Below are 26,992 nucleotides of genomic sequence, written 5' to 3' on the forward strand. Positions count from 1 at the left end.
AACACCTCATTCACTGACTGCCTCATGTTCTTTTAAGGACATGGGCCGTAATTTATTTAACTCTCCCTATTCTTGGTACGTGCAGTTGTGCCCCTTTTTGAATTTACTTTGTGAACAGCACTGTGTTGAACGTAGTTAAAGCCAGTGGTCTTCCATGGTTGCCCCAGGCTCTCTCCCACGCATGTCCCTCTCTGCCCTGGCAGCGCTGCCCTTTCTCCTCTTTTCTGGCATTTCCTGATGGAGCTGTGGACGGTGTGGGTGCCCCAGCCTCTCCGTGGTGGGAACGCCACTGCCTGCCCCACAGTTTTCTGAGCCGCTTGACCCTCAAGGGTAGGCTCTCTGGTTAGAGGCTCCACCTCTCCTGACATCCGGGTCTTGCTTCTTTGGCCATGTGTCCTGCCGTTTTCCCACCCACGTCCTCTCACTTCTGACCCTGGTGCTGGCTAGGCTGGACCGGCTCCTCGGGGTCCCGCCAGCCCCTTGCCTGGGCCCCCAGCTCACACAGCTCTGCCTTCCAGGCTTGCCCAGTCTCGGACGAACCCTCAGGTCCTGGACACTGGACTGACAGCACAGGACATTCATTACGCCCAGTGCCTCTCGCCTGTCGACTGGGACAAGCCTGACAGCAGTGGCGCCGAGCCGGACGACCTCTTCAACTTCTGAGGCCTGGGGCTGGCAGGACACGTGACAAACCAAAGCCACCCACGTCGGGGGCGGGGGCCAGCTCCAGGACCCCCAGCCACTGTCCTTCAGTCGGCAACACTGTCAGTCTGCAGATCAGAGCTGCAGCCAGTCAAGCAGAGGGAAGTAGAGATTCTTTTTTAACCCCGTTCTTTCTCTAAGAACTGAAAGATGCCTTGAATATTTATTCAGTGACTCCTGGTTCAACTCAGAAGCTGGTTTTGCATCAGGCACCAGCTCAGTGTTATAACCAGCTTTCTGCCCTCTCTTGAGCGAGCTCTGCTCCACCGTGGGTGTCAGGATGGTGACCAAAGCATTTCTCGTCCCTTCTCTTCAAGGGCCCAGATTTCCCTGGAGGTGCCCTTGCTCCTTACTGAAAGTAGTCGGATCGTTCATTTCTGTCATCCTTTGAGCACAGGAGGGCAACACAGCCTCGGGAGAAGACTGTGACATCCAGCCCGCCTTCCGTGGGGGGCCCAGCGGGCCGGGGCTTGGGCTCCTGGCCCTGGGGGCTCTCAGAGACAGAGGGGCAGCCCCTGACCAAAGACAACACGTGGCAGGCACTTTAAAGCACGCACAGCAGGTGTGGCCCCCAGCTCCTCGATGGTGCTTCGTTGCGTAGAGCTTTCTTTCTGCCCTTCTTCCGAGAGACGAGGCCCAGAGTCCCCATCAGTGCTTGGAACCGGTGTAACTGTCTCCCCTGGACTCCCAGAGTCTGCCTGCGACCGTGGGGTCATCCGTGTGACCGCCTCCTGCAGAGCTCCCACCCTGCCCTTCCCCCTCCACGGGGATGAAGGTTTTCCCGCGCTGCTGTTCGGTCTGAGCCCCACCTCCCCATACTTCCTGAGATAGTGCGTGAAACCTAACACCTAGATTTGTTTGCGAATGTTTGGTTGCCAGTTTCTAGATGAGGAAACTGAGACCACACGCGTGGAAGGGGTAGAGTCAAGAGTAGAACCCAGATCTGGTGCCAAAGCTGCCTTCTCACCCACACCTCTCACAACTCACACCTCCTTTTTTCTAGCTTTGTTGCCCTCCCAGGAACCAAAAAGCCCCAGCTATTTTCTGACCAAAATGTGTTTCATAACAAACCATCTGGTGCCTTTACTCACATAACTGGCATGATCCTGTGTGCCCTGCTGGCTATCTCGCTGTTGATTTCTGTGAAAATGGAAGTGTTTGAAGTCTGCTAATTCAGAGGGTGAAACAAAACCAAGCTTCATAAGCATCATGCTGTTCCTTCCTGATGCTCCGACCCCAGGTCGGGGACATACCAGCAGCAGCCTGTCTTCAGAGTCTCCCTTCCTCCCCTTTCACCCCCATGGGGCTCCCAGCAAAGCCGCCAGCACATTCTTCATCCTCAGGTGCCTCCCAGGCCTGGCTTTACCAAGCTTAAGTCTCTGGTGATAGTTGGAGCAGGTTTCACCAGCCCAGGAAACACACCGTTTCTTAGAATCTACGTATCTAAGCATCTGAATCAAAACACAGAGACAGGAGTGCCTGGGTGAGAGGTGGGGTGGGATTGCCTTTATCACAATGTGAGGATAACTTCCTTTCCCTGGCCCAGCTCCTGCAGCCCCGCTGCCCACCCCAGATCTCCTTGGTATCAGCCCCTGTATTTGTCGTGAGGCAGCAGGGCTTGGGCCTGACACGGGCCGCCCTTGGCACGAGGGTCCAGGAGCCCTGAGAAGGGCTGTGCTGTGTCTGTGTGAGTCTCCATGGGGCCTTCATCTGGTCTCTGGCCAACAGTGGTCAGTGTGCTCCCCTCGTGTCTACAGATCAGTTTTGTTGTGCTTTACTTTGTGTTGCTGTAAAGGAAGTTCTAATGAGGAAAAAATTATGTAATAAATGTTCTCTTTTTGAAATACAAAGAGCACTTGCATGGAGTGTCCTGGTGGCCACGTAGGAGCGTGGCCTTGGGCAGCCCCTGCCCTGGGTGGTTGGAGCAGTGGTGGCCACAGACCCAGACATGGGGGATAATGGTCTGTGATCCCCTAGATGAAGCCAAAGGGCCCCCTTTCCACCAGGCAGATGGCTTGTGTGATGAGGTCATCTCTGGATAGCTTAGTGAGCTCAGCACTGGAGAGGCCTCTGAAAACCTAGGTCAAGGCCTCCTAACCAGGGTCTGTGACCCCTTGAAATGTACATTATGCGTGTGGCCACACGAACATTTTTCTTGGGGATGGTGTCTCTCATTTCCATCACATTCTCAAATGAGTCCATGACATTTATTCATTTGACAGACTTTGTGCTAAACACAAACCAGGCCTGGGATTTAGTGCTGGGGACAGCAGTCCAGACACCCTCCCTGTCCATGTGGACTCAGAACGTGTGGCTTGGGTGTGACTGGGGACTAGGGTGGGGGGGTGGAGGAAAGTGTGTTTTCGTGACTTGGGAGACCCGAGGTCTAGCTCTGGCTCTGCCACCTGGGGCTGTGACACTGGATCAGTCACTTCTTTCCTTGAGCCTCAGTTTCCCCATCTGGGAAAAGGGTACAACAATCACCACCCTTTCTGCCTCCCTGGGTTTTGTGAGATTCGGGTGACAGTTATCGTATTGTTGGTGATGTACTTAGATGGCTCAAAGCTTATCTCAAAGCAAACGGCAATTTGGACCAAATACATTTAAGGAAGTCAAAGTAAAATTGATAATAACGCGGGCTACCGTTAACTGAGCTCTTCGTCTGTGCCCAAGGCCGTGCCAGGCTCTCAACTCTAGCTCATCGTGGCGCTCCTGTTGAGCCCCGTGGTACTGGCTCCCTTTCCTGCTGCAGGAACCGAGGCTGCAGGCACTGCTGCCAGTGCCTGACAGACCACAGCCCAGACTCGGATCTCTGTGGCCCTTGACTCTGCCACGTCCTGATCCCCCGGGAGCCACGTCTGCAGTCATGCTGCCTGTGGCCTCCTGTAGAGCCGCACAGAAAGGCTGCTCTCTTCAAGCTCCAGTGGGGGTCTCCTCGGACATTTATCTCTCTGTCCCTTTCAAACAGTGATCATAAAAATATCCGGAACCCAGGGGCGGAGACCTCTGATATCAGCCCTCGTCGGGCAGACTGGCCGTGAATTCTGAGTGGATGGTAGATGACTAAGAAATTCTCTCCTTTCTTCTTCTCCCATAATCTGAGAAGACACCCAACAAGTCCGTCTTTCGGTTTAAATTTGGCCAATGCCTTTAGTCTCCGGATGTCTCAAATTATGAATCCTGAGCACTCGCCATCTGCTCTTTCATGCATAACGGATGAAGCTGCAGAGAACAAAGTCGCCTTTCAGATTTGATGTGACCTTCAGCTTCACTGGGTGGATGTTGGGCTCTCCTCTCCCAGGGGGAGAGCCCATCCCAATTAAATCTCTCCAAGGACTTTCTGACAAGCCCGGAGAGGGAATCCGGGCGAATTCTGGGCCCTCGGTGCTTGTCTGGGGTCTGTTCTTCACCTGGCCTTCTTGCCTCTGCCACTCCCTGTGCACGGAGTACAGAGGTGGCCTCTTTGTTATCAGGGAGTGAGCTTTTCCCCAGGGCATACATGCCAGGCCCTGTTAGTCCTTTATACCTAACATCAGAGATACTAGTCTAACAACCATGCCAGGAGGTGGGTGGTCCTAGCACCATTTTCAAGATGGGACAACTGAGGGTCAGGGAGGATAAGTGAATTGACCAGAGTCTCACAGCCAGTAAGGAATGGACCTTGGATTTGAACCCCAGTCTGCCTGACGCCAGAGCTTGTATATTTCCACGGCACTACCTACCCTGTAGAGTGAAGGGCAAACCCAAGCCGAGCTGCCCATGTCCTGTTCTGGGGAGCCTCTACCATGGCACAGATGGGAGCAGCAGGGCCCAGGCCAGGCTAGGTACCTGGGACAGGGGCCGTCTTCACAGACTGGTGGAAACAGATCTTTCCCACTGCTAGGGGGTGCCCTTGGGGCTGCTTTTCTGGACATGACCAGTTGAGGACTCGGCAGGGCGTGTCTCATCACATCAGGGCCCTGTCTTGCCCCCAGCCAGCATTGCCCAGCCTATGTTTGTGTGGGGTGGGCGGAGGCCCAGAGTGAGCTTTGGTGTCCCTCCGAGGGGGAAGGTGTCCTCTGGGAGCAGACTCAGTGTGTTGGGGTGGTGAATGCCAGCCTCAGAGGGCCCGGGAAGGAGGGGAACACATCTCTGGAACACTGGCAGCATCTGAACCCGTTAACTAGTTTAAGCTGCTGCACAGTGACTGTGCTAGGAGGCATTATTAGCCCATTTTAGAGACGATGACACTGAGGCCCACAGAGTTTATGTGACCTGCCAGCCTCACACAGCTGGGAAGAGGCGGGCCTGGGATGCAGAGCCCCTGTGTTCTCCACTGTCGCAAGGTGACCCTGCCCCTCTGCAGATTACTTGGAACATCTGGACAACACAATGTCCTCGCTTACTTAGGAGCGTCTGAGCCCAACACATGGGTGCTGGGTCAAATTGGTGCCTTTGCTTCCAGCCAGGACAGATGTGGCCTGTGTCATAAGTCCTTGTTGCCAAGCGACAATTCTGACCACAACTCCTGAGCCCCAGCACGGGGTAGGGCTGCCGGGACCTGTCTTGACCTCTTCACAGTCCAGGGTTTGTGGGTCCTGGTGCCCTGGAAAGCTCCTGGGCGTGGGCTAGGTTTGTACCACACCAGGGGGACATTAGAAGTCAGAGCTGGAAGCCAGGGAGAATTCCTGGAAGAGGGGTGTTCCAGCTGGGCCTTGAAGGAGGGGAGAAAGGTTGGGAGCTCTGAGACGCCAGGGCCTGGGTCTGATTCACCTGAACCTCAGTGCCCAGCGTAGCACCTGGCACAGAGTGGCCGTCAGTGACTCGAGTCAGCTCATCAAAAGGGGGACAACCAGCCCAGCTTCCTGTGAGACCCTGCTGAGAGCAGGGGCAGCCTCAGATCGGCAGGCAAGGCTGGGGTCTCTGCAGCCCAAAGATCCACTTTGCAGGTTATCTGTTCTGAAGGCAAAGCCACCCGATGGTCAACTTCCCCACGCACACTGGGCTTTGACTCTCTGGGTCTCCATCACGCAGCCAGCAACCAAGCACGCCCAGCCCAGCCTGGTTTAGTAAAACGTGTGGTCCACTCCTCTGACCTGACCAAAGATCTTGATTTTCAAAATGTCTTCAAAGCAGGAGTCTAGAATTTTCAGAGCTAGAAGAGCCATAATGGTCCTCCAGCCCACCCTCTTTGCTTACAGTCGGGGACTGGGGCCCACGGAGGGACGGGCCATGTGGGCAGTTGAGAAGCAGAGCTGAGATGGGAGTGTTATTCTTTTCCAGGGACCCATGCCCTGTCCCCCATCCACCCCATAGAGAAGAGAGAGAGGTCCCTTCCCCACATGTGCTGGGAGGGCCGATGTGCTCGAGGTCTGTAGGGCTTGTGGGGAAGTGGAAATGATTATGATAAGAAGAGGCAGGAGAAAGGGCCTTGGTGAATTCTCAAGCACGTAATAAGCATCAGCTTATCACCCGTCTCTTCACTGCGCCTCCTCGAGGGCCCCAAGGTCTCATCTGCTGCTCGAGCTGCTGGCACAGATGCCTGGAAGAGAGAGCAGAGAGCTGTGATTAGGAGCATGGCCCCTAGAGCCAGACTGGGTTTGAACCGCAGGTTTGCCACTTATTAGGCATGTAAATGACTGAAGAGCAATTGACTTCATAGTCTGGGTCTCAGTTTACTCGTGTATAAAATAGGATGATAACAGCACCATCCACACGGGGACGTTTTGAGGAGCTAATGAATGAGTTGGTACTTGCGAGGTGCTGAGAACTCCGCCCACTGTGGCTGTCAATTGCTGTGAGGGCTTCTGGGGGAGGGGGGACATGCAGGACCAGTCTCACCGCAGGGCTGTGGCCCCACCCGAGATGGCAAAGGCGGGCACTTCTCTGGCGGTCCAGTGGTTAAGACTCCACGCTTCCACTGCAGGGGGCACGGGTTCGATCCCTGGCCGGGGAACTAAGATCCCTCATGCTGCACGACACAGCCCGAAAAATAAAAAAGATGGCAAAGGGGGAGGAGACATGTCCCACCAGCTTCCACCCTGATGCCACCCAAGTGCACGCCCTGGCCCTTCCCTATCATCAAAGTGTGCCCCAGGAAAAACTCCAGAAACTTCGATATCCAGTCAGGATTCAGGCAAGAATACCTTCCACTCTAGCTGTTTCAAGTAGGAAATAAATCTCTTAATAGATTCGGCTCACAAAACCACTGGGAGGGCTTCCCTGGTGGCGCAGTGGTTGAGAATCTGCCTGCCAATGCAGGGGACACGGGTTCGAGCCCTGGTCTGGGAAGATCCCACGTGCCACGGAGCAGCTGGGCCCATGAGCCACAATTACTGAGCCTGCACGTCTGGAGCCTGTGCTCCGCAACAAGAGAGGCCGCGATAGTGAGAGGCCCGCACACCGCGATGAAGAGTGGCCCCCACTTGCCACAACTAGAGAAAGCCCTCGCACAGAAACGAAGACCCAACACAGCCATAAATAAATTAAAAAAAAAAAAAAAAAAAAACTTCGGCAGGATGTCACTCCATTTCTGACCTCCTCCGATGTCATTAAAAAAAAAAAAAAAAACCACTGGGAGGGCTGGGGGTGTGAAGGAGGCCCCGCAAGGGTTCAGGGAATCAGGAAAGGCTGGAGCTGAGGGAGCTGCAGCCAGTGGCCCGGCAGCTCTCTGCTCCTAGGGTTGGTTCTGTGCGATCCGACCTCACTGGCAGAAGCCGATGTGAAGCCTGCTGGCCAAGGGAGGTGCGAAAAGTGGTTCACAGGCGTCCAGCCCCCGAGAGGGCACGTAGAAAGGAAAGAAGAAGGCGCTGAGACCACCGGGCACCCCGTCCTCCCCTGACACTCCTGTGGGAGGTGGGGGACAGGGAAACCGGGGTGGCTGGGCCAGAGGAAACCTCACCACCGTGTGGACTGTCAGATGCTGTGTTGAGAGCTGACACGTGTTATCTTCGATCCTCACGACAGCCGTGTAAGAGACAAGACTGAGCGGCGAAGTGACAGGACCAGGGCTGGACCCCAGGTCTGTCTGCACATCAGCTTGGGCCCTGCCTCTGGATGCTCCCTGAGCCAGGCTGGCGGTCAGGGGTGATTCATTCAGCACCCATTGATTGAGCACCAAGCATACACACCAGGCTGGGTGCGGGGTGCTTGGAGCGTGGCAACAAACAAAACAACGAAGATCCCATCCCACGGAGTTGCGTTCCGCTGGGGGAGGGGGACATTGACCCTCCCCGCTCCCCAAATATGTAGAAGTAATCTGTGTGGTGCTCAGTACTAGGAAGAAAAAAGAAAGCCAGGGCTGGGGATAGAGGGGGAGGCGGGCGGTGCCGCTTCATACAGGGGTGGGAGGTCAGGGAGGTTTGAGCAAAGGGCCTAACGGAAGTGGGAGGAAAGAGCACTTGAGACAGAAGACACAGCAAGTGTGCCCCCTCCTCGGCCCGGCCGCAGGCAGGTGGGAGAGTGAAATGTGGGAGAACAGAAGGGGCGAGGAGCTCAGTGTGGCCGGAAGGAGAGAGCTGGGAGATGAGGTCAGAGAGCAGGTGGGCGCCGGGGACCTGGGGCAGGGGTGGGGGCTTCTGACTTGCTTGAGATGGAGTGGGTGGTCTGTGCAGAGAGAGACAAGATCACAGAGGCTGCAGAGACCCCCGGGGGCCGGGGCAGTTGTCCAGGGTCAGGCCCAAGAGAAAGCGGGCTCAGGGCTAGAAAAGGGGCGGGTGGGAGCTTGACGACAGGACGCACTTCCTCCTCTGTTTCCGACAGAGGCCCGGGTTTGAGGCGTCCCCGAGTCTAGGGGTCTGGGCCCCGGGCTTGTGCCTCCTTGTGTGATATGGAGGGCTGGTGTCTCCAGGTCCCTGCCGGCGTCAGGCTGCAGTGCGAGCGTCCCCAGGCACGTGTGTCATTCCTCTGGGAGTGTGGAGTGAGCATGTGTCAGCTCTGCGGTCTGTGTTGTGCTGCAGGCGTGCGTATCTGAACGTGAGCATGTGGACGTCTGGTCTGGTGGGGAGCAGGCCTGTGTATTTCTTTGCGCATGTGTGGGTGCCTGCTTGTCTGTAGGGGGCAGCAATGGGGAATGTCTTTGATTTTGGCCCCTTCACTACTATCTAGTTCCCCTGCTTTCTTGACGTTCTGCAGAGCTCAGCTCTAATTTTTACAGCAAATCAGAACAGATGCCCCTGGGACCCAGGGGGGTTGGCATATGCTTCTTGGGGACTTGGGTTGAAGGTCTGTCCCGTGGGGTTATCTGACAGCTGAAGTAGGGAGGATGCCCAGTCCCTGGTTCCCGCGTCGGCAGTGTTTTAAACCCAGAGGCCCCCCTCCCTCCACAGGGACCGAGTTGGACCAGGGCTTTCACCACCTGGTTAGGAAGACTGTCTGAAGTTTGGGCCCCGCCAGCCCTCAGTGAGAGTCAGATTCCTAAGCCTGGAGGCCTTCAGGAAAAGCCAGGACTTCAGCACTGTGGAAAGAGCACAGAATTAGGAGTCAGAGGGACCTGGGTTCAAATCCCACTTTTGTCACTTACTAGACATAGTAACTAGTTCATAACTGTGGTCAAATGATGGCTTGGTTTCCTCTCTGTAGAGTGTGACGCCACCTCATGATGTCATTATGAGCATTAAATGAGAACTTACTATGCGCCAGGCCCTGTGCTAAGGGCTTTGTATGAATCACCTCATTAAATCCTCACCATGACCCTCTAGAGTGGATGCTGTCCCCATTTTACTGAAGAAGAAACTGAGGCCCAGAGAGGTGAAGTTACTGGCCCAGTGTCACTCAGCGGGAATGGGAGAGCCTGGGTTTGAAATAGGCAGTGTGACTTCAAAAGTAGCAGCGTGACACAGTGAATATAAAGCCGAGTGCCTGACTTCTGGTAGGAGTTTGGTCAGTGGTGGTTGTTATTACTGATGCCACACGGCTATCAAATTCTTGACCCCCAAAGGATAGCTCTGGACCCTCTTTTCTCCTTTTAAATTTTAAAGAGGGCAGTGGAAAAGCACCAGACTCGGGAGACTGAAGTTCAGACCCTGACTCTGTGACTCATTCACTGTGTGACCTTGTACTAGTCACCTCCCCTCCCTGAGCTCCATTTTTCCTCATCTGTACAGTAAGGACACTCATTTCTGGCCTGCCTATAAGGATCAGGTGTGTGCAAAAGAGCTTGCAGCCTAAGTTGACTGTGTCCTCCCCAAAAGACTTGTCCAAACCCCCAGTACGTCAGAATGTGACCTTATTTGGAAACAGGGTCTTTACAGAGGTGATCAATTAAAACAAGGTTATCAGGGTGATGTCCTTATAAAAAGGGGAAATTTGGACACAGAGCCAGCCAGGTGCAGAGCGAAGGGTGTGTGAAGAGACACAGGGAGAAGTCCATGTGAAGGCCAGGGTTATGCTGCCACAAGCCAAGGAATATCCGGGGCAATCAGAAGCTGGAAGAGGCGAAGCAGGATCTTCCCCTACAGGTGAAGGGGGGGACACGGCCCTGCTGGCACTTTGATTTTGGTCTTCTGGCCTCCAGAACTGTGAGACAATACATTTCTGTTGTTCTAAGCCACCCACTTCGCGGTATAGGTTTCCCCATTATCCCAAAGTTCCTATGAAACCTTTTGTAAGCTGAAATGGTGTAAAGCGAAGAAGCAGTTACTTAGGACACATCTTGTTAACGGATGCAGAAAATAAATCCAGTTAAAGCACAGATGCTCTCAGACACAGTTCAAAGCTAAAGTGGCTTGAGATGCTTTGATGCTGAGATGCTGAGGGTAGTTTCCCGGGAAGGAGCTTGGCGGTGCCACTCTCACCCCTCGGGGTGCACGCTGCCTCTATGACGGCTGCTGCAAAACAAACACTGAACGCTATTCTTGCTTTTTCGTAAATGGTAAAATCCTCTTTATTTATTTTATTCATCTATTTTGGCTGCGTCAGGACTTAGTTGCGGCACGCAGGGTCTTCGTTGAGGCATGTGGGATCTTTCGTTGCGGCGCAGGCTCTTTGCTGTGGCACAGGGGCTTCTCTCTTGTTGCGGTGCTTGGGCTTCTCTCTAGTTGCGGCATGCGGGTATTCTCTCTCTAGTTGTGGCACGGGGGCTCCAGGGCGCGTGGGCTCTGTAGTTTGCAGCACGCAGGCTCTCTAGTTGTGGCGCGCGAGCTCAGTAGTTGTAGTGCACAGGTTTAGTTACCCCGCGGCATGTGGGATCTTAGTTCCCTGACCAGGGATCGAACCCGTGTCCCCTGCATTGGAAGGCGGATTCTTTACCACTGGACCACCAGGGAAGTCCCCGAAAATCCTCTTTGGATGTCTTTCAGTTAGTGAAAACAGGAACTAACATAGGTCTTTCGTAAACGCGAAGTGGCATAAAGCATCCTTTTGAAAAGCGGGGGATACATGTTCTTTGTTATAGCAGCCCCAGGAAACTTAAACAGGCCTGTGACATAAGATCCATAATGCCCACCATTTTTTTCTGGGGATACAAGCATGCACCCCATTGACACTGTGAAGAGACCGAGGCTCAGAGAGGTGAGGTCATCAGCCCATCACACCACAGGTGAACGCAGTGCCAGGACCGAAGCAGGGTCCTCCTGACCCCAAAGTCAGTGCTACTCTGCCGAGGAGCAGGGCCTGAGGCTGGAGGCCAGGTGACCAGGAAAGCCTGGGGCAGCCCAGGAACGGGGGCCTGGCTCTTCAGCTTTGCTCTGCAGCCTTTCCCCATCCTCCTCTGAACTCTGGGGCAGTTGCCCTGCCCTGCCTGCCTCCAGGGCTATTGGGTCTCATGGCCTGGGTCACTAGGACACACAGAGTATCCCCGGCCACCTGGCACTTGCAGGGGGAGGTGGCAGTTAGTGGCTCCCTGGTGTCAGAGCCAGAGAGCCAGGTTCAAGTCCTGACTCCACCGCTGCCTGATTGACGTGAGTTTGTCACCACCCCCCTCTCTGAGCCTCAGTTTCTCTGTCTGTGAAATGGGACCATGAACCAAACTCTGCCTTCCCTGAAGGGTGGTCTAAAGGTACAGTGAGGTCAGGTGTGGGTAGAAGCTCAGAGACTGCTATGACGGGGCTGTTGCCCAGGCAGGGCTTGTGAGTGGAGGATATAAAGTCCTGCCTGGGGTCCCCAGGGCACTGTGTCCCCAATGCTGGTTGGTGGGTCTGGTCTAAGGCGGAGTGGGAAGGAAGGTGGGCCAGGTTTGGGAAGATTCTAAAAGTTCTGCCTCCCTGCTTCAGCTCCCCTAACCTGGGTCCTCTCTCAGCCCCCTAGGGTTGCTGTGGCGAAGGGGAGATGGATTAGGATGATTCATGGTTATAATTTATCAAGCACTTAGTCTGTGCCTAATTTTTGTTTTAAGGTAATTTTACAACAGCTCTCTGCAGAGTAGGTGATGTTGGTCCCATTTTACAGATGAGGAAACTGAGGCTCAGAGAGACAACGTGACTTGCCTCAGGTAACACAGCCAAGAAGGGGCAGGGCCAGGATTTGAGGCCAGGCCTCACTCAACACACCCTGTCAGCCCGACATTTGGTGGAAACTGGGGTGGGGCCCAGAGAGGGGATGGACCTTGACTAAGGCCACATGGAAGGGCAGGGGTCGGACCTCAGGTCCAGGCCTTTCTTCCTCTTCAGAGAGCAGGGCTGAAGGGAGAGGCGGACACCCACGTGTTTAGCAAACCCCAGTTATAGGTCTGGAGCCTTTGCCTGCCCCTCCTGGTGTGGAGGAGGCCATGTGTTGTCAGGCAGAGGCATCAGGCTGGCCTGAGGCACAGACCGGAAGAGGGCCAGTGTGGCCAGGCCAGGTTTGGGCTCTAAGAACAGACTGAATTCTGCCTAAAGCATGGCTGCAGGGTGCCTCAGTCAGGGGAGGCCTAAGCTGGGCCGTGGGTGTCCCGCCAGTGGCTCTGGCCCATGGCGATGTCCTGTGAGCATGGCATTCAGTCCCAGCCCTGCTGAGTCACCCCCAGGCAGAAAAAGCCAAACGCCATCTCAATTCCACTGCCCAGGAAAGATCGGGAGAGGATGTCTTGAATGCTGCAGCTTTACTGCAGTAAGTTTGTCGATTCAGCTCATTACATTTAATTAGAATTATTTAATTAGAATCTTAATAAAAGAGTAAAACAGGAAGGAGGCTGAGAAGCAGAGGTAAGCAAATCTGTGCTGAGCGTATGAAGTAGACCCAGCTGGGCGGCGGAGTCGTGGAGGGGCTGCCAGCACATTTGCCTGGAAGGTTGGGGATAGGGGTCTGCATGTTCCAGGGCCACCAGGGCCCAGGGATCTGGCAGTGGGGAGAAGGGAGCTGAGGGCCTGGGGCAGGGCTCTCACCCACCCATTCCGTGTGCCGGCTCCTGGCCTGAGGACACTGGGCCTGTGGAGATGAGTAGGACCCGTTTCTTGCCCTCAAGGGAAACAGACAGGAAGCCAGACAGTTACAGAGCCCAGTGCCCCCGGGGGGTCAGAGTTCACTGCAGCAGCCATAGACGGGTGTCTGACCTGGGCTGGGGGTGGAAATCTCTCTAGAACATTGATGCCGGCCTGCAGTGACACCTGAACATTGAGTTGCAGTTACGACGAGGAAGAGGAGAGCTTCAAGCAGGCTTGGGGGGAGGCTCCTGTGGGGGGCAGGGAACAGTGGAGGTCAGAGTAAGGACCTGGATCCAGGTGGCTGGTTCCCCATCCCAGCGCCACGTCTGTGGCCTCTAGCAAGTTACCCCACCCCTCGGAGCCTCATTTTCCTCACCTGTGAATGAGATCCAGAGCGGAACCCGTCTCCTAGGGCTCTTGTGTAGTTAGATGAGCTGATACACGGACAGCACTGGACCAGCAGCTGGTACACGGTCAATGCTATGTGCACTAGCTCTTAGGATTCTTCTTCTTCTCCTCCAAGGTGAGATGTCCAGGGGTGGTCAGTTACACATGTCTGGGTGGGGGTCTAGCTCTGGTGGTCGTCAGTGAAGCCACTGGTGTGGGTGGGCACCTCAAGAGAGAATGGTGGGCACTGCTGCCACCCATCACCTCCACTTCCTCTTTCCTCATTCCCTGAAGGACCCAGTTTGTTCAGAGATCTGCCCCCAACAGAGCCCTTACTCTTCATGGCAGCTGATTCCACGCACCAGCTCCAGAGGGGGTCTGGTGAGACTCAGCCAAGCATGGTCATGGCATTCCCCTGCTGCTGGTTCTCAGTGAGACTGGAGAGCCGGCCTGGTTCCAGAGTCAGGGGAGAGTCTCCCTCTCCCCACCCCCTCCCCCTGCCTCTCCCATCTCCCCCCCTCCCCCTCCCCTTTCCCTCCCTGTCTCCTCATACTCTCCCTCTTCCTCTCCCTCCTGGGTACCTACACAAGCAGGTGGCTCCATTGCCACCCCTTAGGGAATGAGAGCTAGGATAAAGCCAGTGATGTGCTGGTGTTTTTTCCTCTTCAACTGGAAAAAAAAAAAAAAAAAAAAAAAAGCCCTGATGTGTAGCGCTTGCTGATTTCCATGGTGTAAATATCTCCTCCATAGCCAATTTCAAACTGCCAACGTGATGCCACTGAACACAGAGTTAGGATACACACAATCACCTCTTGCAAGCCATCATGAACCAGCTCCAGCACCGCTAGATGTAGTCAACCCGGAGGATGGCAGAGCTGAGAGAGAAAAGCATGGGCACCTCTGACAGCACTGGGAGCTGCCGGGAGCTGTGCATTCCAGGAGTCTGCCTTCCCTGGACCTCCACTGTCGCAGAGTTTTCTGTTGCTTGCAGCCAAATGCATCCCATGTGCTGTGGGGATGCAGAGTAAGAAGAGGACCCAGGGTCAGCCTCAAGGAACCACCAGCGTGAATGCAGCGGGCAGAGGAAGAAGAGGCTGTGAACTCAACCGCCACTGTAGTTTGACAATGCAAAGGATCATGTTTTGCATTTGGTTTTCCACAAACTTAATCCTACTGCAGTAAAAGATAAGAGAATTTTTAGTCCAGTTATAGAAAGTTCCTAGGCTCCAGTTCATGCCTTGAGTCAAGAATTTAGGTATTGAGGTTTGTTATTGTTTTTCTTTTAATTGTCTAGTGTCATAGAAGCAGCCACCCCATCTTTGAAATCGTGCCATTCTTGTGTTCAATGGCTGCAGCCACTGAGGCCCTCACAGCTTTGCCTTCAATGGCACTTTTTTCCAGATGGCCACAGGCCATAATTTAATTAATTAATTTAATTTAATTAGCTGTTTCACCACTACATACCACAGGCTGCTAGATTCTCATCCTGGATACTAACTGGATTTTCACCACCTTCAGCCCCAACTAGAACAGATTATTATTTCCTTCCTTTCCCTGAGGGTGTCTTGTCTGAAACCTACCCCCTCAGACCAATTTCCAAACCAGTCAAGTTTCTTGGTTGAAAACAATGGAAACTGATGCTCATTAAGCAGAACAGGAACTTATTGGAAGGACACCAAGGAGCTGGCAGAATAGACTGAGAGCGAGGCTCAGGGAAAGGGCGGATGTGAAGGAGGCTGGCAGCTCGGGACACAGGCAAGGGGCCCATGTAGGCAGCGTCTGGTTCTGGTGCTGCTGCCAGGGCCGCCTTCGCTGGGCATCACGGCCTGGGCACGGCCTCTGGTCCCCAGGAATGAGCCCCGCCCCGACTGTCCTCTGTAGCACCGTAGTGGTCCCTGAATTCAGGGTGGGCTCCTGATTGACGGACGGAGTCTGGTCACGTGCCTGCTCCTACTGACCCGGGGGCATGTCAGCCTCTGCAATGGGAGGGCAGAGCTGCCTTCCTCTAAGATTCACCCCACAGGGGAGTCCCCCAAACAAGAAAGGGGTTTGAATGCTGAGCAGGAGAAAAAACAAAATCATAAAACAGCAAATATTCACCTTGGCTAGGCACCGTGCTAACATTTTGCCTGAATTATCTCTTAATCTTCACAATTATTTTCTGAGCGGTATTACTTCTATCAACCTCATTTTACAGTTAGGGAAACAAGCTCCGAGTTTCTTTATCAGTAATAACCCCAGACTTTTGGGGTACTGTGAAGACCAGGCTGGACGCCTCAGAGCCAGGCTTCTGGAGGGGTTGCCCTAAATGGGGCGTCACAGAGGTGGGAGGAACCCGTCCAGTCTGAGCGCTGCCTAATTCTAGATGCTACTGCTGTTGGCCTGCCTGGAACAGGTCCTGGACCAAGGGGGCACCATCCTGGGGACGGTGGCAGACACAGCTGAGCCACCAAAAGCAAACGGTGCGTCAGGAACGTGTGTTTTCTGGTGGGCCTCAGCACATGGGCCGTCTGTCAAGAAGCTGGCTGCAGCCAACAGCCTGAGGTGGTGCCCACGGCTATGTAAACAGAGATGCTGGGTTCTGAGAAACAGAGGTGTGAGCCCCCTCGCCCCACAACTAGGAAGAGGAGAAGGCATCTGAAAGGGAGGGAGAAGCCAGCCAAAGCCCAAGCATTGACCCAGGAGCCTCCTGCTGGCGGCCCAGGTCTCCCCCATCCGACCAGGAGTTTCTGAACCTGAGTCGGGGCGGGGAGTCTCCCTCCTTAGACGAGGCTCCTGCGAGTGGAGTGTTATCTCTTCCAACATATCAGGAGGTCCTGTGTGCAGGGCTATGGCCCCCATCTCCGACTGGGGCTTCTAAGGGAGGAGTGTCTCTCCCTTCAGACCAGGGGCACCTGAAGGCAGGGCTGAGTGTTCTGAGAAGTCTGTGTCAGCGAGAGCCATGCAGTTTGCAGGAGCAGGACCAGCAGAGCTGGATGGAACCTGATCACACTGAAGGGGAATTGAGACCCAGAGAGGGGCAGGCGCCTGCGGAGTTCATCCCCCAGCGGGTAGCTGTCCAAAACAATATCCTCGGACTCTTGCCTCCCAGCCAGGAGGAATTGGGGTGACAGGGGAGGTGTGGCCTTAGGAATGCAGCTCCCAGAGCCAGGCAGGAGGGGGCAGCCCTGTGGGGACCAAGGCTTGGCCCTGGGCTGCCGACCCCACCCCTTGGAAACGCCTCCAGTTGTTCTGTCCTGGATGTTTGCATCCTTGGCCAGGTTCCTGGGCAATTGCCTCATCCCACGGAGGCCGACAGATGTGCACAGCTGGAGGAGGGGCTCTGGGTGGAATCCAGTCCTGCCCGGTGCCGGCCTGGGCCAGGGAGCTGGGAATCTGGGTCCTGATCCCCGCCTCCACCTCTACCTGGTTGTGTGGCCCTGGGTAGGGCTGTGGCCTCCCGGGGCCTCAGTTTCTTCTCTGTCTCATGGGGGAGACTCTTCCTTCTTTCATCAGATGTTGACTGAGGACCCACGATGTGCCCGGCTCTGTGTGGAGCCCCGAGCACAAGCCAGACCCAGCGGTCCCTGCCTTCAAGTAGTTTATGCTCCTTGGAGAGCTGATATCGAGCATCTGTAGCAGTTTGTGGAGCTCTCAGCATACAGGGGGCTTCACAAGAAGCGGTTTCATTTTTCTCCAATCTCTGGCCCCAGCTGTGCGGTGGCAGATCCCAGGGTGCTGTGGTCACTTTGTTATTACAAGGCCATCTGTTTGAAATCCCAGTCCCAGAGGCAATTCAAAGCTTTTCCTTCCTTTGTCCCCAGCCACTAGGCTTATGGGACTTGGAGAGTAGTGTGTATGTGTGTGTGTGCCTGCACGCACGTGCGTGTGTGTGTGTGTGTTACCCCACATGGGGGGCTGGCAGCAGGGATGCTGGTTCTTTCCTGGTGTCCTGACTCTAGTATCTTAGAGTATTTGGGGTTCCATGGTCTTCTTCTGGGATACATCCCCCCTTCATCTTTTTAAAATGAAATTTTTTATTTTTAAGAAATTGTGGTAAAGTATACATAACATAAAATCTACCATCTTACCCATTTTTAAGTGTACAGCTCAGTGGCATTAAGTACGTTCACACTGTTGTGCAACCACCACTAGTGTCCATCTCCAGAACTTCTGTATCATCCCAGGCTAAATCCCCCTCATTTTAAAATGATAGCTGTATTGAGACATGATTCACATAACATACAATTCACCCATTTAAAGTGTACACGTTAGTGGTTTTGAGTCCAGTCACAGGGTTGTACAACCAGTATTACAATCAAATTGAAAACATTCCATCATCCAAAAGGACATTCCCTTCCATTAAACACCTCAACCCCATCTTCCACGACCAGCCCCGCACCTTACCAACCACTGATCTATGTTCTGTTTCTATGGATTTGCCTCTTCTGGACGTTCCCTATAAATGGAATCACACACCATGTGGCCTTCTGTGTCTGGCTTTTTTCACTTAGCATAATGGCTTCAATGTCCGTCCATGTGGTAGCAGGTGTCAGTGCTTCATTCCTCCCTCTCCATTCTTAAGGTGTAGCCTCTCTGGTGTAGGGGCTGAAGGAATCAGGGCTCAGCAGGCAACAGCTCCGTGTTACCACCCACGGCCGGGCTCCTCTCTGTGGATTGATGCTGCTGGCAGCCAGTGCCCTCAGCGTGGCAGGTGTCTGAATGCTGGCTCACCACCTTGCACGTGTGTGCATTCTTCGTGGGTCCTGAGGGGTCAGTCCCTCCCCTCTCTGATTGTCAGTTTCCTCATTTGTCAAATACCTTTCTTAATTTATTTTATTCCCATTTTACAGATGGCCCAGAGAAGGAAGGCAAGGCAGTGGCGCCCAGGCCCCCAACACCCAGCCCAGGGCTCTTTCCTCTACCCCTGGCCATTGTCCTCTCAGGAGTCTGGGCCGGGCCAGTCCCAGGGGACTCACTGTGGGCAGTTGATGCGGAGGCCCAGCTTTTTGAAGATGAGTGGCACTGGGGTTCCCATGATAGTTGTGCTGGGGGGACCGCAGCCTGAGCCACCTCCCCTCTCTGCAGCCATCTCCGGACCTGCCTGGGAGCTGACTCTGATTGCCCTGGGGCCCCGTCGATGTGTGCAGACCGTTCCCTACAGACACCAGGCTCCAGCAGTGCCACAGCGTTCCCAAGGGTCTCATACCCAGATCCCTGCATCCCATACACCACGTGGCAGGATTTGGGGCCCAGCATGGCAGTGGCGGTGCAGTTTGGGCGGTGTCTGGGCTCGCTGGGCCTCTCGTGCCCACTCCTGGGCAGGGCTCTGCCTCCAGGCCTCAGGGGCCTTAATCCAGTCTCAGACGCAGATGCACATCCCTGAGCCCCAGCCCAAGGCTTAACCTTGACTCAGGTTCCAGGCTAAGATCCCAAACTGTCCCTAGACTGAGACTTGCCCCCAGCTCCATTCCAAGCCCTGATCACAGCCCCAGACTGAGCCCTGCCCCTGGTCCCAGGCTGAGCCCTTACCAAAGATTAAGCTCTAAACCTAGCCCCCAATCAACTTGACTCTGGTCAGAAGTTCAATCATGAGCCAGCTCTAATTTCAGTCCTGACCTCAGTCCTTGGCTGAACTGTGACCATGGCCACAGACTGATCTCTACTTTCCAAACAACAAACTAACCCTTGACCTGAAATGTAACCCAAGTGGGAGCCCAGGAGCCCTTCATAGGGCAGAATTTGTGTTGGACCTAGAAGGAACGTTAGTGCTTCACTGGGCAGAGCTGTGGGGCCTATGTGCACGGAGGCTCGGAGGGGGAGAGTGGAGAAGGAAGTGGCATCTCAAAGAGGAGAAGGGAGTGGCCAGGGGAGTACTGCTGTCCAAATGCGGAGAGGGTGGAAGGACTCCGGACTCAGAATCCATAGCTGTGGATCTAAGCTAGGCTCCCTCATTTATTGTAACCTTATTTGGGAGGAAGCCGCTGGCCTCTCTGTTGTTGCTTCTTCATCTTAAAATGGATCCACCTGGGCTTCCCTGGTGGCGCAGTGGTTAAGAACCCACCTGCCAATGCAGGGGACACGGGTTCGAGCCCTGGTCCGGGAAGGTCCCACATGCCACGGAGCAACTAAGCCCATGAGCCACAACTACTGAGCCTGCACTCTAGGGCCCGCAAGCCACAACTACTGAAGCCTGCGTCCCTAGAGCCTGTGCTCCGCAACGAGAAGCCACCACAATGAGAAGCCCACACACCGCAAAGAAGAGTAGCCCCTGCTCACCGCAACTAGAGAAAGCCCGCGCACAGCAACCGACCCAATGCAACCAAAAATAATTAATTAATTAATTAATTAATTAATTAATTTTTTAAAAAATCATTAAAAAAAAAAAAAAGGATCCACCTGCTTTCCTCTTGGGTCATGTACCTCCCTGAGAATGTAGTCTCTATCTTGCCTTTAGGTCTTCTTACATACTGACCCTTTGCCTGGACCACTCTTCTTTCCTTGCCCACTCCTGCATCCCCAAAGCGAAATGCCCCTTCCTCTAGGCAGCCTTCCTGAAGTGCTTTGTGGTGGACATAACATGAGCCCTGATCACCCTTCAGTGAAAGATTTGGTGCCCTGGGTCTGGAGCGCTGTCTGCAGGCAGCCTTGACATTTCAGCGGTCACCCGCTTCAGGGCTGCCCACATCCAGTGACTGATGAGGGACTGATGGCAGGAGGAGAATCAAAGACCTCCTTGCAGCCATCTCCGACCAACTCCAGACAACTCCCTTCCTGCCCCTCCCTTCCTGCCCCTCCCTTCCTCAGGTGTTGATCTCAGAACACTCCCTGCTAAGCACCTACTTGCTGACCTCCGTCTCAGATTCTACCTCCAGAGAACCCAGCCTCTGACACCCCCAGGCCAAGCCCTAAATTACACCCATGGCACTTGGTCATCTCCTCTAGAACACTTACGAGAATGTAGAGTCCCTCCTTTTTCCTGTCTCCTTGTACTGGAATCGTCATGCAGAGGGCATGCACACAGCGCTAGCAGCACACGGTGCATATGGAGATCGCAGGGGGAAAACTCAGAGGCAGAGACGTAGTAGGGTCTGCAGTGCCCTGAGCTCTCATCATCCCCCTCATGGGTTCTCAGCATGGCAGGCATGTCCTCCACAGGGCCAGTGCTCCTGCAGAGGGGCCTGCCCCAGCCAGCCAGCTGGACGTGCAACCGTCGCCAAGAGAAAGGACCCACTCCGGACTGTTGGCCAGAGAGGTAAGAGGGAATGTGTAATTTCTCTAAGTAACAAGAAATATAACAAGGGACGTCTGGGTGTTCGTGACACTAGGGAGTATGCTTGCCAAGGCCCAGGGCTGCACCCCAAGGACGCGGAAGAGTCTTGAAGAGTGTCAGCAGGCAGGAACACGGATACCCACCAAAGCTGGGGTTGGCTGTTGCCCGCAGACTAGTCTGGTGCAGCCAAGCCAGCTCTCTGCTAAGCTACCAAAGGTGGGAAGAAAATGAGCCTCCAAGCCTCTTCAGACTTGTCTCTCATCAAAAATATATGCTTCGTGAGGGTAGGAGCTGAGTCTGTCTTGTTCCCTGCTCAATAAATTGGACGTGTGTTATGGATGAATAAACAAATAGATCAAGAGATAAGGGATGGAAAAGCAATTTACACTTCTGAAGTACTATGCGAGGCAGGGGATAACTGGGGAGAAAGGCTTCTTCTAGAAATTATTCCTTAGGAGAGGCCAAAAAAAAAAATTCTATTAATAGATTCAATTAATAAACATCAGCCAAGGTAAATGTTAACAGGAAGCACCCCTGCAAATGTTGGCCGTCTCTCAGGCAGGGCTCGGGGTTGGCTGGCACTCAGGCAAAGAAGGCATCCTCCCTCCTGTTTGCTCAGAGCACGGTCTCAGCCCTGGGGGAGCCTCATCCCTACATCCTGAGTGGGGACCACAGCCCAGCTGCTTCCTGGAAGCTCACCCCACTCCAGCCACTCCGGCCCCTTCTGTGTTCCGTAAACACACCGAGCCTGTTTGTACCTCGGGGTCTTCCCCCTTGCTGTCCCTATTGTCCCTCTTCCCCTCACTTCCGTCAGGTTTCTGTGCAAACATCACCTCCTCAGAGAGGCATTTTCTGACCCCACTCTAAGATAGCAGCCACTGTCCCCATCACTGCCCATCTTTAAAAAAAAATTCCCCAACTCTGTTTTAATTTATTGAGAGGACTTGTTACAACCTGAAATTGTGTATAGAATATATATGCCTTTTAAAACATTATTTGTTTTGTATTTTTGTCCAACTCCCCCCTCTAGAATGAAGACAGGGAATTTTTCTGTCCTGTTTACTGCTGTATCTCCTAGAACAGCGCCTGGCCCTTAAGTAGGCACTCAGCAAACTGCTGAATGAATAAGTGGGGGGTGAACTGGACAGAGTCTCTGTCCTCAAGGGGCTCCCCTTCTAATAGGCAGCGCTGCCAGCTAACTGGGCAGTTTCTCTGTCATGCGCTGAGTGATATGATGAAGGCGTGGGGGATGCTGGGGGGGAGGGACAGCGAGGAAAGGCATAGGACCGTGCTGGGAGGATGAGGGATGGCTTCTTGGATGAGGCCACATCTAAACCAAGACCTGAGTACTGAGTCAGAATTCTCCAACTAGGAGGGAGGAGGAGAGCATTCTAGGCAGAGGGAAGTAAAGGTTTAAAGTCCTGAAGGCAAGAGAGAGCCTGGAAAGTTGATAGAATGTAAAAAAGTTCTGTGTGTCTGGATCAGAGTGGGGAGGGGGAAGAGGCACAGAAGAGACTGGATGGTGGGCAGGGGTCCGCTCACAAAGCATCTAGAGCAGACGATAAGGCAGGAAGTAACATGACCAGATCATATTTCTGCTTACCAGTGTTTTCTAAACATTCAAAATCTTCGGGAACTTTGCCATATCTGGCATCTCTTAACCCAGTGATAAATACTATTCACTTAATACTTTACATGTAACCGACTCATTTTACTTAAATACATTCATTTACAAGGGAAACCCTTTGTAAACTATCCTAACAACTTGTGTCATATACACAAACTAACAGTAAAACTAAACCTAATGAAAATGAAATAATGTTCCATTTCACCATCTGCTAAGGTTCTGATTCCAAAGTCTACCTTCTCTTGTCAAAAAAAGAGATTAACATGTTGGCAAGTTGTTAAAGATGAGATAGCACCAAACGGGACTTGCTCCTTGACAAGATCATCAGAAAGATTCAAAGAGGATTCAAAGGAAATATTAATATCTTTCTTACTGTGTGAGACAGTGTTACTTCAGCTGTATCTGGATTTCTTCTAAGATTATTTCATAATGACATAAAATAATCTTATACATGACCAGTGGTACGATTTCCACAGAGACTCACTATAAACCTTTCAGATGTCTGTGACTGAACAGAAGTAGGGTATGGAAGAGAAAATGGGGTAGATGGCCAAGAAAACTGAACAAGCCAATCAATCAAACTGTATTCCCTCACTCCTCTTACATTGTAAAACCTATCCATCCATCCATCCCACCACCTGGACATCCATCAGCCTGCCCGTATGCCCACCCACCTTTTTGTTTATCTGCTTGCACACCCACAAATCCATTTACTTACCCACTTGTTCACCTGCTTGCCCATATACCTGAGTATCTTCTCACCTGCCAAATACATGCACCCATTCCCTCCATACAACTGCTCTCCTGAACGTTGCCCATCCATTCCCCTGTTTACCTATCTACCTATTATCCATCCATCCATCCATCCATCCACCTAACCATCCACCCAACCATCCATCCAACATCCATCCATCCATCCATCCATCCATCCTTCCATCCATCCCATACATTACATTCCACACTGAGTGTCTTGACCCCTAGTTCTCCTGTTCCTTCTAAAATAGAAACTGTGGCTATGACCCCTTTAGCTGAGTTCTGATTTGGGTGTTCATTGCCTCTTACAAGCTTCAGTCCTCCCTGAGCTTCCCTTTGGTTTGTCCCCAAATGGAATCTCTGAAAATCACCTTATTCGTGCTGCCCTCATACACTCCTCCTCACCAGGGGTCTTATTTTCCTATAACCTTACCAGGGTAGAGCCCTAGATTGTCAAAGATGAAAGGGACGGCAGAGACCACTGAGCCCAAAGCTTTCAGTTTCTAGATGGGAAAGCAGAGTGGGCAGGTCACAGGATGAGCCAGTCACAGTATTAGGAACCTTTTTATTTCTCAAGATAAATCCTCCAGTGCCCATAAACTACTCCTGCATTTCTAAAATGTCAGGCCTCAAAGCAACCTTAGACATGATCTCTGCGTGGTTTTCCAGATGGGCCTCGCAGGGTGGGTGTTGTGAGTGGTCTAGTCTCCGATTCCCTACAGCCCTATTTAACTAGAGGATGGGAGTATGTGGGATTTTTTTTTTTTTTTTTGAACAAAGGGTTTTGCTGCTAAGAGGAAAAAAATGTTTAAACCCTTTGTTCTCATCCAGTGCCCTCATTTCATGGACAAGGAAGTAGGTTCAGAGGGGAGAAGCTTCCTGCTCAAGGTCACACAGCAGGTAAGTTGCAGAGCAAGTGTGCTAACCCAGGTTTCCTGGCCTTGTCTTTTTCCTTTGCTGAGCATCTGCTGGCTTTAGAGGGACCTGAGTTATGGCAGCCAGGGAAGAGGGAATGCTATTCTTCTAGCCCAGGAATTCCTAGGGAGGGCAAATGATCCCAATCACTACTTACGGACTGAGGACATATTATATTAAAAAAATTTACTGTGGTCCTCTGGATTCCTTGGCTCCCTTCACTGGGAACTGGCTGCCAAGAGGAGGCAAGCAGGGTCACCAATTTTACCCCCAGCCTCTCTTTTATGATGACCCCCTCTCCTCAGCAGTATCTCTTTGCTCTACAAAATTCTGCCTGTTAAGGTTATGGGCACAGAGCACACTTTGTCCACTGGGACTGTGGACTTCGCCACTGAAACTGATAATCCCTCTTGGGAGAGGCACGAGATGTTTTCCTCCCCTGACACAGTGTGTGCTGCTCTCCGCTCCCTAGCGGATGGTGGCAGTGTCAGGGCTCTGTGGACTCCTCTAGCTCAGCGGTATTTGAAATGCCGCCTATCGATGTTGTCTAGGAGCGGGGCCAAGCCCCACAACACCGACCTTGTCCTGAGACCTTCCACCTGCGCCTCCTGTCACTCTCAGAGTTTTCTGGGCTCATCAACATTTGCTGAAGTGTCATCCTTGCTTGTTTGCAGGTCAGCTTTATGCCCTGCCCCTGGCCTTTTAACGCAGGTAAACTCTCTTTGCATAACATAATCATCTGTTAAGGGCAGGCTCTGGAATCAGGCCACCTGAGTGCAAATTCCAGCTGCATTGCTTACCGGTTATGTGCTCTTTGGCAAATTGCTTAATCTCTCTGGGCCTCAGTTTCCTCATCTGTAAAAATGGAGAGAGAAAATAATAGGAAGATACTTGGGCTGGGCTCTGAGGAAGAGGAGAGGGAAAAGAATTGTGGGCAGAAGGGAACAGCATGTACAAAGGCCCTGTGGCAAGAGGAAACAGAGCACTTTACCTGGGACTGAAAGAAGGCCCAGGACTGTGGAGACACCCTAGCTTGGCTTACTCAGCATCTTTCGTAGTGTGCCTTCCTGTACTAGACAGACCTAGAAGCTAGACTTCTGAAGCCAAGCATACAGATGCGATTTAGGTTCTATCAACCATGGACGTTAACACTGGAAGGCTGAGGCCATACTTCTCTGATTTTCAGTCAAGCGGAGTACTGGGTTTTTTTTTTTCTGCGGCTGCTGTTGCAGACGGTTCAGTGTCTAGCCGCTTGTCTGTGATTGCAGAAGAAGAGCTGGGGGCACCCCTCCTGCTGGCAGGGATCAGGGCAGAGTATAGTCCTGCAGCCAGCAGTGGTGGTGGCAGCATCCAGATTCCCAGCTTCCCAGTCATGACAGAGGCTGCAGTGTTACTCTGGGGATCATTTCTGGCAGCTCAGCCTAGGACCAACCTCTCCAGCCCTCCCAATAGTGTGTGAGCACTGTTTCCCTGTATTACATTCCTTTCTGCTTAAATGAACTGCGGTGGTTTCTGCGATCTGAAGCTTAGCTGGACAGTGGTGGACAAAAGAGGGCCACGCATTCTTCTCATCAAGAAATGGAGCTTGTTTCCCCTCCCCTTCAGCGTGGGCTGGCTTGTGACTTCTTCACCGAAAGAAAGTGGTGGAAGTGATACTCTATCAATTCCAGGCCGAGCCTTGAAGTTAAGAGGGGGAAGTTTTTGCTTTTTTACCTTGTGGAAAGTTCACTCTTGAGACACTCTCTCCGAATCCAGCTGGCATGCAGTGAGAATCCCAAGCCACATGGCGAGGCCCTATGTGGCCTCTATTTGAAAGTTCAAGTTGACCTCCCAGGCAACAGCCAGCATCACCCACGGGACATGTGAGTGAGCACCTTGGAAGCCCAGCCCGGTCATGCCTCCAGATGGTGCCAGACCCAGAAGAACCACACAGCTGAGCCTAGTCAAACCCAAGAATCATGAGACAACTAAGATTTGGGGTGATTTTTTGGGCAGCAATAGATAACCCAAATACTGACTTGTACAGGCAGATAGAGTAAGAGGAAGTGGGATGAAGCTGGAGAAGATTATGTGGAGCCTGGTAAGCCACGGTTAGGAGTTTTGTTATTATTCTAAAAGCAGCGGGAAACTGCGGAAAGATTTTAGGTAGAAAGGTGACACTATGGCGTTTACCTTTCATATGGATCACCTTGCCTGCTGCGTGGGGAACAGACTGGAGGGGGATCCAGAGAGGTGAGCCAGCCTGGAGATGAATGCAGGTGTTGAGGCAAGAGCTGAAGGTAGTTTGGACGGGGGAGTGGGGTGGGGCTGGGGGTTAATGATTGAAAGGGAGCAAAGTGGATGATCAGTGATATTTAGGAGATAAAATTATAATGACTCGGGGACTGCTGGTAATCTATGTGGTCTTTACCTAACTAGTTCCTTCTATTCTCTGTGCCCCATACCTCTACAGAGTCGACAGTGGAGAGAGCAAGGACTCAGGTATCAGACACATTAATCCCAGTTTACTACTTAGCTGCTGTGTTACCTTGGGCAAGTCACCTAACTTCTCTGGACTGCAGTTTTCCTCAAACGGGGACAATACGAAGCATGATCATAGTAGGTCCACTTGTTTACTGAACAGTGCCTGGCACATAGCAGGCACACAATAAATCTTTGTTGAATGAATGAATTTAGTGGGTTGGAATTAATGAGCTACAAAGAAGAAATGACCTTATTTTTCTCCTCCTCCTGAAAACTTCTGTCAAGGATGGGTTTCCCTTCCTGCATGTCTCCGAGCAAAGGCTGAAAAGAAAGCTCCTGGAGCAGGACCTGGAGGAGGCCACTGTCTGGCTGGGTGGAGAAAGGGGAGGCACAGAGAGAGCGGGGCCGGGAAGTTGACAGGAACAGGCTAAAGGGTATGGGTTTGGGGCCAGGTCCCGTCCTCTCGGGCCTCAGGGTCCCCATCTTGGCCTGGGTGGTTGAAGCAAATGTTCTGCCCACCAGCCCTTCCTGCTCCAGGCCCCTTGCTCATTCTTTCTAACTCTCCATGGCAGCCTG

The 26,992-nt window shown here is 52.9% G+C and overlaps 1 protein-coding gene and 1 long non-coding RNA gene across 11 annotated transcripts in view; one reads left to right on the plus strand and one right to left on the minus strand.

The window, feature by feature from the left end:
- The window catches only part of LDLRAP1 (low density lipoprotein receptor adaptor protein 1), a 48,122-nt gene extending 21,559 nt beyond the window's left edge, over positions 1-26,563 (plus strand). For 2 of the 10 annotated variants that reach the window (XM_036855984.1, XM_036856035.1), the window contains exon 9: positions 519-2,527. In XM_036855984.1, the coding sequence (XP_036711879.1) occupies positions 519-663 (145 nt within the window). In that variant the 3' untranslated portion in view covers positions 664-2,527. The other 8 variants (XR_005020346.1, XR_005020347.1, XR_005020349.1 and 5 more) reach the window with 8 other exon arrangements.
- Positions 2,674-26,190, minus strand: LOC118897148. Its single transcript, XR_005020354.1, has 4 exons — positions 26,126-26,190; positions 24,754-24,808; positions 9,038-9,136; positions 2,674-6,223 (listed from the first exon to the last, which is right to left on the minus strand). It is a non-coding gene; the product is annotated as an uncharacterized LOC118897148 (long non-coding RNA).
- Positions 26,564-26,992: the final 429 nt, after the last annotated feature.

This window comes from Balaenoptera musculus, chromosome 1, assembly GCF_009873245.2.
Source record: "Balaenoptera musculus isolate JJ_BM4_2016_0621 chromosome 1, mBalMus1.pri.v3, whole genome shotgun sequence".
NCBI classification, from domain to species: Eukaryota; Metazoa; Chordata; class Mammalia; order Artiodactyla; family Balaenopteridae; genus Balaenoptera; species Balaenoptera musculus.